The sequence below is a fragment of the Corapipo altera genome, unplaced genomic scaffold, assembly GCF_003945725.1.
Source record: "Corapipo altera isolate COAL_440 unplaced genomic scaffold, ASM394572v1 0, whole genome shotgun sequence".
NCBI lineage: Eukaryota > Metazoa > Chordata > Aves > Passeriformes > Pipridae > Corapipo > Corapipo altera.
Window position 1 is genome coordinate 78242544 of NW_020884872.1, and position 15702 is coordinate 78258245.

General features: G+C 40.1%; 1 protein-coding gene across 1 annotated transcript in view; it reads right to left on the bottom strand.

Annotated features, from left to right (window-relative positions):
• ARHGAP42 (Rho GTPase activating protein 42) overlaps positions 1–11242 on the bottom strand; it is a 147338-nt gene extending 136096 nt beyond the window's left edge. The window contains exon 1 of the mRNA XM_027639841.1: positions 10998–11242. Coding sequence (XP_027495642.1) covers positions 10998–11151 — 154 coding nt within the window. The 5' untranslated portion in view covers positions 11152–11242. The remainder of the gene's footprint in view (positions 1–10997) is intronic.
• Positions 11243–15702: the final 4460 nt, after the last annotated feature.

Here is a 15702-nt window from a genome sequence, read left to right on the forward strand (position 1 = left end):
ACCGCAGTCAACAAGCCTTGCTACCCCGAACAGGAGTTTCAGGACTTAATACTTCAAGTCCAAAAGGTATAAGTGAACCTGACTGCATCTTAGAGGAAAAAAATGCAAACAATTTAAGCGTTTCCAGCAATGAAAAGTCCATTACTTTCTTAAGAAGTCTTAAGACTTACTAGTCTTAAGAAAGTATCTTACTAACTTTGCAGTTGCAGGTTTCTAATCTTAATTTGTATAGCTTCTGCCAGCACTTGAATCTTCACACACCTTGGTCTCTTAGAGAAACTTTCCATCAATATTTTTTACTGTGATATAAATAAATCTTTAACTTTCTCTTCTGATTAAGCAATGACATAAACCACCATATGCTTGATGGCGTTAGTGGTTTTCAAGGAGCTGGAGCATTGTCATATGCTGTTAAAATGTTCAAAGGGTCTTTGTCCCTTCACAATTTTTCAGCATTCTCCCGAAAACAAGCAGCAGGACCAGACTCAACACCCATAAATGCCATAAATATCCACAAATCCCTTCAAATTATATTTGCAGATATCACACATTTCTGGCACCTGTCAGTCTGCAAGCCCATGTTCACCTTATTAAATGTACTCATCTTTCTCCTCCACCAACCAACTACTTTCCACAGTCAGCGTTAACTACCCTCCAGGCATGCCACATTTGTTGTCTCTTGACTTGTTGAAAACATCCCCAAATAGATTATGCAAGTACAATAAAGAGTGATTTGCCACAATTCCAACAATTTTCAACTCTCAAAAAAAAAGAAGCATGTTTTCCAACACAGAACTCTCATCATACTTTTTAAAAACAAAAAACAGCAGCAACAGAATTCCTTCTAAAAACTGAAGAACTGGTCATTGTCAAGAAGAAACTATGTTGAGAAGTTGAAGTGCATTTACTTCATTGCTACTTCAGTTGTATTGAGTTACACAAATGTATCAAATTAAGGTAATGTACTCTAATATCCAATCTCTACAACATAATCAGATAGTAATTCCTAGACGGAGATTTATTAGTCAAAAAATATCTCCTTAGGCGTTCATGATGCTTACCAAACTGCACTATTTTTCCCTAGTTTTACCATTAGGCTTGGTCAATAATATGCTGAAACTGGGGAGGAAAAAAAAAAAAAAAAGGGAAGAGAGAAGTAGTAGTAGTAGTAGTAGTACCAGCCGTATTAAATTTCAGCAAAGGTATGTTCTGCACGTGGTTAATCAAAAATTATTATTTGCATAGATTATTTAACCCCACCTACTTTGTTGTGGTTTAAACCAACTCCTGTTTAACCAGATCTGATACCAGTTGAAACCAGAAATTTTTTTACTCAGGTCTGTTTTGTACTATTGGACCTCTCCCCACTCTCTGGCTCCTCAAAGCACAACTCAGATGGAGAATCCAACCCATAAGATATGTAAAATGCCAAATCCTAACTCTTGAAGACAGTGACTTTTATACTAACAACATTTACCATGAGATAAGATTCACAAAAGCATCTCTGAATACACAGAGCAAACAAACATTTTTATTATAAGCTAACTATAATTTTTTATTAAGGTAACTAGTTCATTTTTTTTCTGTACTAAAACAGATTCTTCACAGAAGTACACAACTTAGTACAGTGTCATAGAATATCCTGAGTTGGGAGGGACCCACAAGGGTCACTGAGTCCAACTCCTGGCCCTGCAAAGGACCATCCCCAAGAATCACAACATGTGCCCCAGAGCACTGTCCAAGTACTTGAACTCTGTTAGGCTTGGTACCACAACAACTTCCCTGGGGTTGTTGTTGGGCACCCTGCTCCGGTGCCCAACCACACTTTGGGTGAAGAACCCTTTCTAAATACCCATCCTAAATACAAAATATTGGATAAATAATTTATATTTACCTAGAAGGTAAAATATTTGTCAATACCTTATGAATGTATTTTTATACATACATGATGATTTTAGCAGTAGCAGTTTCTCAGATGTTCTAATTTCTGCTTTTCCTCAGAACAAGAGAATTTTACCTCTCCTACGGTAAAGCCCAAGTCCTACTTATTTTAAAATTTCCCAGCACATAGCTCTCTAGCTTCCCTATATATGTAGGCTAACTAGTGATTCACAAGAGGGGCAAGGGAAAGGTATTTCTTCAATATACAGCTTGTTTTAACAGAACTGATAGTTCTAGATATGAGAAGGTTCAAGGGAACAATTTTTTTAATAGATAACCTCAGGCTCAGAGCAATCTTTTTTAAAGCAGCAAGTTTCTCCTGCATGCTTTCTGCAACTTATAAGTAATTTTAGCCTTAGAGGAAAATCACCCCTCTACAATATTCATGGATTTAAAATAACAGTTTATACAAATAGTAAATTCCAAGGAAGTTGAGTTCTTGTGTTCTCCTCATCTCTATTCCTCATCATAATTTGTAAACAAAAGTTAAAGGCAAACAAGGTAAGACAGAAAAGGGAGAGAAGATGGATGGAATGAACTTAAAGAGGAATGTAAACTTTACTAATGGCAATGGTCCCAACGTTCCTAAGGTCTTGACAGCACCGGTAATCTCGGAAGGCTTTGGAACACCAACACACACCAGCACAACACTGGAAATCTCTCTGGGCTTCATTTAAATATGACCTGCTCTTTTAAGAACTGCAGCTTTTAATAACTGATCCAAAAATACTTACACTGACATTTGGCCACTTGAAATGAATCAAATTATTAGACCAGAAAAAAAAGTATGTCCAGTTATCCTTTCTTATCCATTTCCAATTAGCAAATAAAGAACTCAGTTGACTCAAAAGGAAAAACCTATCCCATGTATTGCTTGTTTTACTGCAGATCTGTGCTCTTTTTGCATGGTGGTGAGACAGTGGCAAGGGTAAGGACTTGAGCAAAAAGAGTGAAGATGATTTTTTTACTTGATAATTTTCTAGAAGCAACCAGATTCTTGCTCAAGTATTTTTCTGCAGAAAGCAGCAGGATGAGGTCATCATAAAGAAAATTATATCCTTAACAGAAGTCTAAACAGGTCAGCTGAATGACCAGCTCATCTAGGATGCACTGTAAAAGAATTAAAAGCCTTTTCAGTTTTTAAATAATTCATTTCCCTGTTCTTGTCTTTCCATAAATTCACTTGGCTGCATCAAAAACAACAAAGCAATTTTTAAGCAGTCACCAAATGCTTGGATGGCAACTGATTGTTATAAGAGGAATTAAAAGGGTTCTCTTCCAAAGACAGAAGCACTGGAATTACTTGGAGAAGAGCTATATTGGCTTTACATTGCAAAGTTTTGGTAGAGGGGAGGAGGGCTGTAGAGGTGGCTTCTCTGAGAAGACATCAGAAGCTGACCTCATATCAGACACAGATGGTTCTACGGGATCAAATCATAGATTCATAGAATACCAGCTCGCAGGGGCCCCAAGAATCATCTGGTCCAACCTTTCTTGTCAAAATCACAAATTGATTCTCCTTATTGTTACCTGTTTTATTTTTCATGATGTTTTTTTGACTTAAAGGTTCTTTAAGGAAGGAAAATAATCCTGTTGCTGATACCTACTTCCATTGACATAATCTTTCAGAGAGCAAGAGTACCTTTGCAAACAGACACTACAACCCACATCTGACATGCAAACCTCTCTTCTTTAAGCAACCTCAAAATATCAAGTAACATCGATAGTAGAATGAACTATATGACCCAGGCATTGCAGCACCTTGCACTGTGCTTTGAATATCGAGCTAAAAAAAGATAAGACTTCTTAAGCCATACAGCATTTCCATACTGTTTTCCCATGCTGAGCTATATCAAACAAAACACCAGTGCAGCAACATGTTTAAGCTTTTGTGTCCTGTGAAATACAAGTTGTATATAACTCAGGAGAGGGAAGCAATTTAAATGGATAACTTCTAAATAATCTGAAAAACTATACTGCCAATGGGAGGTTATATTACTCCCCAACAGCACTTCAATTCCATATTAATAAGGAAAAGGTCAAGTTATTTAGTTATTTTTCTTCAGTTTAATATTCACTTCATTGCTATTGCTTATAAGATCCTGAGACTTTTTCACCTTTAATTGTACACTTGAGGAATCCATAGTACTGCATAGTCAAAAGAAGACCATAAACATCGATTTCATTTAATGGTTGATGTTCTCACAGAATACCATGAGGAATGATCAAACTCATGAAAAATATTATGCTACTTTTGTTTCCCCTACTTTTACTTCTAAGGTCTTGAACACTTAAAAGTGAATTCAAAAAGACTTAGAAAAGAGCTACTAAAATAACCAAGAAACCAGAGAAACTCTTAGAAGAAAGGATAAGAACAGCTTGTTCAGTCTAGTAAAAGGATGTGATTATTCAGTAAGCAAATCCAAATCAACAACAGTGCAGAAATGTTGAGTGAAAGGAAAATAAGTGTAAGCAAGTCTAAATTTCCAGCTCTTAGAGTAACAAGGTTCTAGAATGGGCTTTTAGCAGAAATAGTAAGGATAAAAATTGTTTTTAAAATGGAGCTTGACAAGTAGGCATTACATGATGTAATACTAGCAGGAGACTGGATTTAATAAAGGAAATCCACGATACCAAATTCTCCTAAATTCCCAATTTATTTATAATTAGTTTTGAGAATATAGGAAAAAACAGATAGGCAAATACATAGCACTGTTTTACTTATCATTCAGTAGAAAGAAGGACTGCATTGTCCTCTATAATTTTTGCAGAGGATGAATACGAAGTTATTTACTATTACAGGAAACTGCAAATTGCTGTAGCACTTCTGCCCACGAAAACCCAAGAGATCTGTACAAGTTCAGTGACCACAGCATCATATTTTCCAATGTAGTAAAGACAATATTCATGAAGCATGGTTTCTTATTAATAGAATTCATTTATCTTATTCATAGCAAATGAAGCACATAGTAGACAGAAAGCCAACTGGCCCATTAAGAAAAAGATTAAATTTGACCTTTTACAGAAATCAGTTTAAAAATCCTAATGTAGAAAAAAATCCACAATATTTTTTTAAAGCGGAAACATCATTTCATACGGTATTTGAAACCGAAGCCTGATCCTCTGGTAGCCTGATGTAATCCATTTACAAAATTTCTCTAAAGAATACCTGTTTCAATATTAAGGGCCAAGAACGCCCATCTTGAGTCATTCAAGGACTTAGTTAACACAATAGTCATTACTGACAGTATGGAAATTCACTTGCAGGGAATACTGGTTCAAAATGAAACATCATGTGGTGGCCAGAAAATAACGCGCTCTGTAACAGTCTGCTATCTACTGACATTTGTTTTCTTCATATATCTTTGGCTAAAGATAATATGATACAGACCGCAGTTGCTTTAAATGCCAGAGGAAGCAATTAAGATCCTTCTCTGGCCAAGAACCAGCTTATTATTGGTATCTTTGCATGAAAGGCAGAACACTGCTGGAACTGAAAGTTACATCTATAATCCATAGATAATGCAGACACCAGCAGAGACAGCACAGGACTCTACAAATGCCTAACAGAAGTAACAGAACAGATAATTTTGAAAAACTAATGCCAATTACTATGTTTCAACTTCCTTTTAGTGGGGAAAAAAGAAAACATAGTCTCTTGCTGTAAATACTAGTAGGCAAGGCTGAAGTAGGCATGATGGCCACACATGTGCCCCGTGAAGCAGCTGCTGGCTATTGTGAATGCAGGGAGATTGATATCAAATCCTCAGCAGCCTTTTCCTATCGTCTTTTGCACTGTTTCCTTCTCTTTCTAAGTAAGACTCTGGGAGTAACCCAGAACAACATAGGTTATATGGTCCAGTTTAGCTAGGTGTTAGCATCACACCTTTACATATGGCCATACAAAGGGGGGAAATGTTTTTATCAAATTGGTAAGGGAATAATGTATTTAGGGACCAAGAAGTATAAGCTACGTCTACATTAATAAAAGAGAATGATTGCTATCAAACTTCAGCAGTTGCTGTTCAATTAACTCAGTCCTGGTCCATTTAGAATCCGGAAAAGACATTGTAAAGATAAAATCTCATTAAAATATGTGAGGCAAAGATATCTGGGAAAATGCATCTCTTTGGAAAGACACAAAGGGTTGCTGGTTTGGTTTTGGGTTTTTTTTAATGTGAAAAAAAATTCCCCAAACAGATAAAAAGATCATAGGTTCTTACGTGTAATTTTGTCTTTTTTTTTTTCCAGACAACTAACTCCCAAAATTTCCATATGTATAAACAGGTTCATCACTTTTATAATTAGGCTAATGAGAGGAGAGAACAATCCCTGAAAACTGTATGCCAGACACTTTAAGACAGTTGTTTTGTGTGAAATTTCTATAAAACCCAGGTAAAAAATATCCCCTCACACCCCCTGCAAAAGATGGCATTTCCAAACTGTTTCTCCATGTGCCAAGAAGTAAAATAATACTAAAAAGACTGCTATCTAATTACAAACTCCAAAAGATATCTGCTAAATCTTATTTATATCACACCACAGCTCTCATTACTGTTTGCATCATATTAAAACACTTTAAAAGCTATAGTATTAGTTAAAACAGCTGTAAATCCACAGAACTTTCAACCATTAAACCAAAACTTATGTAGTTCTCATCTTTGAATATGTGAATTTGATAGGTCTTAAGATGGAGAAGGTCTCAAAAATCAGAAGAAGAAAATTAAGCCTTCTACACACAATGAGCCATAAGATCAACTGTACAAGATGCATGTCATTTTTCTGGGTTGTTTAACACAATATCATTAACTTTCAGTAGGCCTATTATGGAAGTTAAAAGTATTTAAGTAATTCTATAATGGAATTTCCTACATAATCTATATGACAGCACCCTAACTTTTTAACATAATAGGAACATCTACTATATGCAGAAATTAAGCCTTCCAAGAGATAGTAATGGGTTTAGTACCTCAGCTGATGCAAAAAAGGACGACTACTCTCTCGCTATTAATACTAACTGTAGGACAAGGCTGAAGTAGGCACTACGGCCATACAGATCATAGAATCAACTGGGTTGGAAAAGACTTCCGAGATCATCAAGTCCAACCCTTGATCCAACACTGCTGTGTTTACTAGACCATGGCACTAAGCATCACATCCAGTCCCATCTTAAAAACCTCCAGGGATGGTGAATCCACTACTTCCCTGGGCAGCCAATTCCAATGTCTGATTACCCTCTCCGTAAAAAACTTCTTCCTAATATCCAACCTAAACTTCCCCTGGCAGAGCTTGAGACCATGCCTTCTTGTCCTACTGCTGGTTGCCTGGGAGAAGAGACCGACACCCACCTGGCTACAACCTCCTTTCAGGGAGTTGTAGAGAGTGATGAGGTCTCCCCTGAGCCTCCTCTTCTCCAGCCTGAACAACCCCAGCTTCCTCAGCTTCTCCTCACAGGACTTGTGGTCGAGTCCCTTCACCAGCCATGTTGCTTTGATGTGATGCTAACACCCAACTAAACTAGACCATATAATCTGTGTTGTTCTGGGGTACTCCCAGAGCCTTATACATTTAGAAAGACAATGAAACAGTGTAAAAAATGCTACGAAAAAGCTGCTGAGGATTTCATAGCAATCCTAGCTTTATCAGTTTCACTGCATTCACACTAGTCAGCTTCTGCTTCGTGGAACGCAGCAGCTCTGCAGACTACTTGGGAAAGCAGCACTCTCCAGAATAAGGGTAGCAAAACCACATCGAAATCACTGACTTTATCTTGGGATCACTCCAAAGAAAATGCAAAATATTTGCATACTGCACTAAATGTATTCGTTCTATCTTCAATTTCCATGGAATCTCTTATCAGGTATTTATAAACATTACATTGTTACAGTAACTTCGATAGTTGACTGCCCAAATATTAATATTTTGTAACATTTGTAATACAGAAGTATAATTCTACCTGAAAAACCATGCACATACTTCATGTAATAAAACTTATATTTAGCCAATTTTAAAAGTTTATAGTCTTTTCTAACTGCATTAAGTCTGCTTCACTGTCTCTTCTCTAAACATGGTCAGGGATGATGTGTTCCAAAACTCATCTCCACTGAAGCTCTTCAGCACAGTGTGGATTATTTTAACCCAAGAGAACTGATCCTACGAAATGATATGTAAATAAAAATTCCAGATCACCTAAAGAGATAAAGCATGGTAAATAACCCGTTTTTCTCTAGGGCTTGTAGATTATTAAATATTCAAAGATCAAATCCTAAGAGTTACCACTGACCTCAACTACTCACAGTTTGGTACTCAAAAACAATTAAAGAATTAAAAAAAAAAAAAGCCGTGCACAAGTATTTTACACTCCACTGATTTTGAAGGTGAGTAGAAGTAGCTAGTTTGCTTAAACAAATCAAAAGCTCTGTGCTCTAGGGAACCTACAATAGTGCTACTTGAAGCATCTACAACAGAGTCTGCACAGTATAAACCCAGGATTTCTACTTTGTTGAGGAAAATCCAGACATTTCCCCAGTTTTCCTAACACAGGAACTAAGGCAGTGTTCTGTGGAAGGTATGGTCATGAAACTAAAAGTTTTGAAATGAACAAAAGGAGAAAGATTTCTTACTATAACAGACCAGACTTTATTTTCCTAAGGTTAAAAGACACTATAACATAACACTCTAGAGCTGCATATAGGATACAATAAACACTGTGTGAAACACATTTGAACTAAAAGTTAATAAAATTAGGAGAACCTGCAAGTTAAGTAGTCATTACTCAAGACAGAAATATTGCTCTTAATCTAGCAAGGACTCATAAGTATTCTTCACAAAAATAATGGTATTACTCACATCAAATCAAGGTTTAAATTACTTCTCAAGAACAATATTCCTTTTACAACAGTCTGTCTTAGACAATCATAGAACGGTTTGGGTTGGAAGGGGTACATTAAAGATCATCTCATTCCAACCCCCCTGCCATGGGCAGGCATACCTCCCACTAGATCAGGTTGCTCAAAGCCCCATCCAACCTGGTCTTGAACACTTACAGGGATGAGGCATCCACAACTTCTCTGGGCAACCTCTTCCAGAGCCTCATCACCCCCCCAGTAAAGATCTTCCTCCTAATATCCAATCTAAACTCATATACTTTGAATTTAAACCCTTCCCCCTTGTCCTATTAACTGCATACCCTGGTAAAAAGTCCCTCTCCAGCTCTCTTGTACACCGTTCTTTAGTTACTGGAAAGCTGAAGGAAGGTTTCCCTGAAGCATTTCCTTCTCCAGGTTGTACAGCCTCAACTCTCTCAGTTTGTCTTCAGATAGCTTAAGAAGAAAGTTATATTTCTTCATATTTGATCTGGAACAAAAAGCAGTCAATTTCCAGTGCTAGCCCAGATCAAAAAAGTACTCATGTGGTATTCTGATCTGTCATTACTATTTGTGCACACCATCTTACAGGTTTGAAATAGGAAGTTTTTACTACTTAACACAAGCTCAGACTTCCCGTTACATGAAGAAAGCTTTTTAGCAAACAGAAAGACAAATACAACTAAAACTCAAACTTTTTTGCCTGGGAAGAAAACTGTACCATTGAGTTTATAAATACAAACACACATAGATATATATATATATATACACACACACAAGCACTATTTCTATGTAATGTCATCTCACATGTGGTGTGCATGGATACAGTAATTTAATATAAATTCATATGAGATGCTAGATTTGTACCCAGCTACTCACTAAAAAGGAGATGCGTCCAGGAATACATTATTAAAAAAGTCACAAAAAGATAAGAACTACTTTATGTAAATACAATTCTGTAAATTAACTATAAGCAGGTGATGCAGGGAAAAGCACAATTCAATCCAACTGTTGGATAAATAAAATTCTCACAAGTTTTATCTCCCAGGTACTGAGATAAATTTTGGGGTTAGATTCTGAGTTAGCATCAGTTAGGTTTCTTACGAGCTACAGAGCTCAGCAACATCTGTTCCTGTCCACATAAGAAGCAATACTGCTACCCTTCACTGTACAAAAACTAGCATACCATGTCAATGTGGCAGATATTTTTAAGGATTAAAGTCATTCTTTTCTTTGAACATCTCACGTTGCAGCATGAGATGCTGTAAATTAGTTCTCAGCTCCACCTGAAGGAAAACTTTGGGCAACAGGTGAGAGAGATCCAAAGTGACTTAAAAAGTGGCAAGGAGTTACAGGAGAAGAGGGCAAACCTAGTGACGCTCCTGACAATTTCAGCTTTCACTTTATACGCTTCAGAGCATGACTGTCCTTTTGACACCCCAGAAAGCTGTCACTGCTCAAGTCACAGACCTTTAAAAGCACTACATTGTTCATGTTTATCTCTGCTCTCAGAACCCTTTGAAAATACGTAAAAGTTAATCTACTACATGAAGACGCGGGAGTATGGTATGATAAGATATATAAATTCTCTTCCTATAAATTCACTTGTCTCTTGCTTTGCCCATTTATTACAGACGTCTTCGTCATCTAAAGACACCTAATTAGCAGCCAGCGTCCCAAAATGAGACCCTGGCAACACTTCTTGCCTGGTCCGTACCCCACAGCGATCTACACCACGGCTACGGGCTTAGGGCTTAGGGCTTAGTCACAGAATCGCAGAATCGTTACAATCCCTTCCAACCCTAAGGAGTCTCTGATTTCTGCTACTCTAAGCCCCCAGCCCCGAGCCTGGGCTGTTCCCCCGTCCCCGGGTGGGACCACCCCGCCGGTCCGCGCCCCGGCGGCAGCGGCGCCCCCGCGCTGCCCGCGGCCCCCGCCGGGACGGGCGCGGCCGGGACCCCGGGCCGGGGCAGGGCCCCGCACCGCCCCCGCTCCCCTGGGACACCCACCCGGCCCCGCCGCAGGCGAGGCGAGGCACAGCGGCACAGGGGAGGAAGGGAGGGTGCGGGGGAGAAAGTTGAGGAGACGCCTTTCGGCGGCCGCCGGCAGGGGAGCCCGCGCCCGGCGCCCATTCAAACAAAAGAAGCCCCTTCCCCTGCCGGCCGCCCCCGGCCCCGCCGCCCGACTCACTTCGCAAGGCCCCGATGAGGAGGCTGCCGTCCTTAATCAGCTCCTTGATAAACTTGTTCGTCCTCTCCAGCTCGATCTCGTGACACTTGAGGCGCTCCCTGAAATCCGGGCTGTCCAAGTAGGAGTCGCTGAACTCCAGCGTGGGCAGCCCCATAGCAGCGGCGGCGGTCGCAGCCCCCGGCCGGCGGCGGAGGGAGGAAGGGCGGAAGGGCCGCGCCGAGGGCACAAGGGAAAGCGGGGCAGAGGCGAGGCGCGACTGCCGCCTCCCTGGAGAGGCTCCCGACCCGCAGCACCGGCCCGCTGGCAGCGCAGGCGGCGGCTCCGGCCGCTGTCACCCAGCTACATCGCTACCCGCGGGGCACCGCGGGCTCCCAGTGCCGCCGCCGCTCCGCCGCTTCCGGCAGCGATCCCTCTTCCTCCTTGCCCGGCACTAACTCCAGTGCGAACCTCCCCCGTCCCGGCCGAGGAAGCCCTCCTCCTCCTCCCGGCGCGGCATGCTCACACGCCGGGGACGCGGCCCGGCGGCGCCCGCCCCTCGTTCGCCACCGCCCCCTCCGCGCTCTGCCCTCCAGCGGCAGAGCGGCCGCGTCTCGGCCCGCTCGGGCTCGGATCCGCACGGCCCGCCGAGAGCCTGCGCTCGCCTCCTCCTTTGCCGGGGGCTTTGGGAGATCCAGAGGAAGGCGGGAAGGAGGATCCACCATTGGGGCAAGGAGGATCACAGGCATTTGGAAGGGTGCGCCTGGAGGAGGCCGGTTTACTTGCGGGGGTGATGCCTCAGTGAGCAGCCCGCTCTGCTGGGGCAGGACAGCTGCCAGCCCGGTGTCTTCTGCCTCAGCTGGAGGAACAGCGGGAGCTACGGACGGAGGGAGCCAGCCCGAGGGGGCCTGCTCTGGATAGGGAATGTTCCCTGCACCTCAGCGCGGCCCTTGGTCAGCCTGCCCGGTGTGCGTGCTCGGCCTCGGTGGGTCAGCGCTCCGAGGGAGGGGGACAAGTTGAGGAGAGAGCAGCCGTGCGTAAGGGAGGAGGAGAGAGGCAGAGACTTAAGAAATAGAAGAGATAGGAACACCTGTGGTCTGCCTTGGCACTTGGTTGCTGTGAAGGGGATACAACTCGAGCCAAATCCATGTTGAAGAGGAACATCGGGAAACTGCAAGCGCGGTTACTGCAGCAAAGTTGGGTTTTTACAAGTATGTGAGTGGGCTTATCTCAGTAAACAGAAACACTTGGGATGATTCTTGTGTGTTTATCTGAAGTGGTTTATCCAGACACAGTGTGTCAGTATGCAAGTATGTATACAAATGTACATACGGGTTTGAGGAGAGTCTCTGTAAACACACCTTCAAGTCAGGAATAGCACCCTCAAGACAGGGCCATAAAAGTAATTGTACTTCAAAACAGCCCACCACTTGCTAAAAATAGTTTTCAAGAAGACGCTGATGCTTCTCTGTTAGCCAAGCACACGTTCCTACCAAATCATTCAGTCTCCATATTTACACATTTTAATGTGAAAGTGGAGGAAGGCTCAAAACTCCTACTCAAATGAACTCTAAAAATATAGTTCACTGCCACATTTGTGCTTTCACACTTCTTAGCTCTTCATCAATACTCGCTTCTTTGTGTTCACAATAGATTTTTGTGTAAAAATGCAGAAAAGACACTGCAATTTCTAATAATATGGCCTGCAGAATTTGTTAAAGTGAAAAAAAAAAAATCCTCAGTTTTTACAAGATGAGACTTCCTCAGGACAGTCTCTGAGTTAGCTGTCAGTGTTGATAGACCCACTAACATCTCTTTTAATTCATAGTGATTGCAAAACTGCTCATTAACATGTTCCCTGAGACAAATCATTTTTCTAATAATAGGAAGAATGAGACTGGAAAGGACTGTTTATTTCCTTGCTTTTTCAGGCAGTAGCATGTAATTTCTCTTGTAAATTAATAAACTTGATTTGAAATCCAGTTGAACTACTGGGAGGATGTTCCAAATAGATATTTTTTGCGATTATTAAAAGCCTATTTTTCAGTCTACATATATTCACAGAGTTATTTTAGGCACACTTGTTCTTTCTTCAGTGTCATCTGTAACTGCAAAGATTCTTTATCCTCTACCACATTTACTCTTTGATGAAGTTCTAGAATGCAATAATATAATCTCTAAGTCTTCCATACAATACCTAAAATAAATCAAAGCTTTCTGTCATAAAATCAAACGCTAGTTCCCTTCTTTATTCTCGTAGCTCTTGTCTATATCTCTAAGTTTGATTTCATCTTGCTTGATTGCAGTTTATTGAAATTACTTGCAAGACCTTGTTCAGTCACATTAATGACTATGTTACAACACTAAACGCCTTTGATGAAGGTTGTATTATTCTGTATCACAGCAACATTATTTATGTCACTTAGATCTTTCTTTTCCTCTGTGTTCAACCAGCGGATTCCAAGGGTAAAGCAGAAATATTTGTTGGTCCCAAAAACATGTACTTAGCATTTTAGTTCAAAGGAATCTTACTGGTAATCAAGATGACTCATTTCTTACTATATAATATTCTCATCTTCAGAAGTTCTGTAACCACATTGCTGCTTTTGGTATCAAGATCATGAATGGAACTATTAATGAGACCAATACTAATAGCAAACTCCCTCCAAGTAACTTACCATTATCCATTTAACTGGTTCCATGTTTCCCAGTGCATGTTTACTAGTTCACATGCACTGCTATTCCCTTTTCCCAGCAAAAGCCTTTCTTTTTAAGGAAATAGATTTGTTGAGAATTGTCTTTGCTTCATGAAGCAATATGTGATCAATGAACAACCAAACCTTCATTATCTTCTACTGACAGAAAAGTTTTATACTTAGCTTAATGGGCATTTATGGCTGCATCTGGAGCATATGCATCTGGTAAATGAGGGATTTGGCACACCTGCAGAGATGTTAACTAACAAAACAAGTCTTGATGGAAAGATTAATCTTAGTGCATGTTTTGTGTTGGAGTTAGGTGGAACTTTGTAGTTTGTTGCTAACTAAGGAAGACAAGGTGTTTGAAGACATATGTGGGAAGTGTAAAAGGCCTATGCTTTATAGTGAGCAGGAAAGAACTGTATTTGGTTTGGTTTCTTTTTTCTTTCCCTGAGAAGATTCTAGTACATGGCCCTAGCAGTAGCTTTCAGAACTTCAAAAGATGAGAGAAACTGGGGAGAAGCCTAGACTTTACAAAATAATATCTTTCTTGGAAAATAATAGTATGCTGGAAGAGGGTGAACCATATTGAAATACAACTTCATTAAACCCCTAAGTAGGTAGAAGCACCAGTTCCTCAAGTAAAAGGCTCTGGTAAATAGGTTAGCCTGATTTTATTACTAGCTGTGAAGAGATGAATAAAAAGTGAGACACTTTTTTTCTGAACGCTACGGAGCTTTGTCCTGTTTCATTAACTTCTGTGTTTGTTATTTTAAGCTTATTCTAAAATCTTACATGCTAATGAGGTCAGATCAATTATTGTGGATTTCTCCTTCATCTTACATGTAAACACTGAACTATAATTTCAAATCAATGGCCCTGGTCTGACTCTAGAGGATGCCTGAAGCTTATTCTTATCATGGTCCTAATATCTAGGTTGCCTGAGAAGAGGAAAGGCGAGGTGTGTATTGGTACTGTTTACTGCAGGACATGTCCCCTACTCGTACTGTGATGAAATGGCTGTACATGTAGTCCCCAATGTTTATGGCTCTATCCTGCTCTGTTAGATGCTGTTAATTTAGCAGTTAATGCAGACAAGGCCTGCCTCTTATCTGCTGGGGAATATTTTAGAATAGAGACTCTGCTAACTTCCCTGTTATTTCTTCTGCCTCAATGTACACAGTTATGGGAAAACTGCTTATAGAGCTGTGTGGCATTGCTCTGTCTTCTGAAAATTGCAGCTTTCCCTTGAGACACTGCGGGATTAGATGGAAAAATACAAGGACGCTGATGCTTATAAGTCCACTTGAACTGCTCAAGGGTACAAAATTAGCTCTGTACCTATATAGTAAGAAAATATTTATAGCATAGAAAACCTCACTCAAGCAATTATTTACAGAGTATTTGAATTTGTTTTAGCTCTCTAAAGATCTTGCTTTATCTAAGTTTCCCGTTGGTTTCTTCATGGGAATTGCCAAGATTCCCAGTAACTTGCTTGGATAAATTCTATTAAAAGTTTTCACTTTCTCCTTATTAAATTAAGATACTAGATGCTAAGCTTATATTGGCTAGCAGTGATAAATTAAAAAAAAAATGAAAATAAATAATGAGGAAAGTAGGCCTAAGTTTTGTAATTCCTTACATGTATTGACTGAAAGTGATACTACTCTCTCTCTCTGGAATACAATCTCCATGTTGTTAGCTGATTGTTAAATGATACAGCTGCCAATGTGTTCTGTTTGTTTTGTTGTTTTGAGTTTTTCTCTGCAAGCTAACATTGTCAGAAGAGGAGAGTAGCTAGACAAAATCATAGTTTGGAAACCAAACCATGTAATTTAGTGTGTACAGACCGTATTATACTGAAATATTGATCTCTGTGCACAAAGGTCGACTCATGTGCATTCCTATCAACATTCAGATTGTCATCAATAATTACAGATCAGTAACATTTCTCAAAAAAAAAAATGTAGTTTTTAATACATGAGTTAGCTCCAAGTGGTTTGGAGAAGCTTCAAACAGCAAAGTTCAAA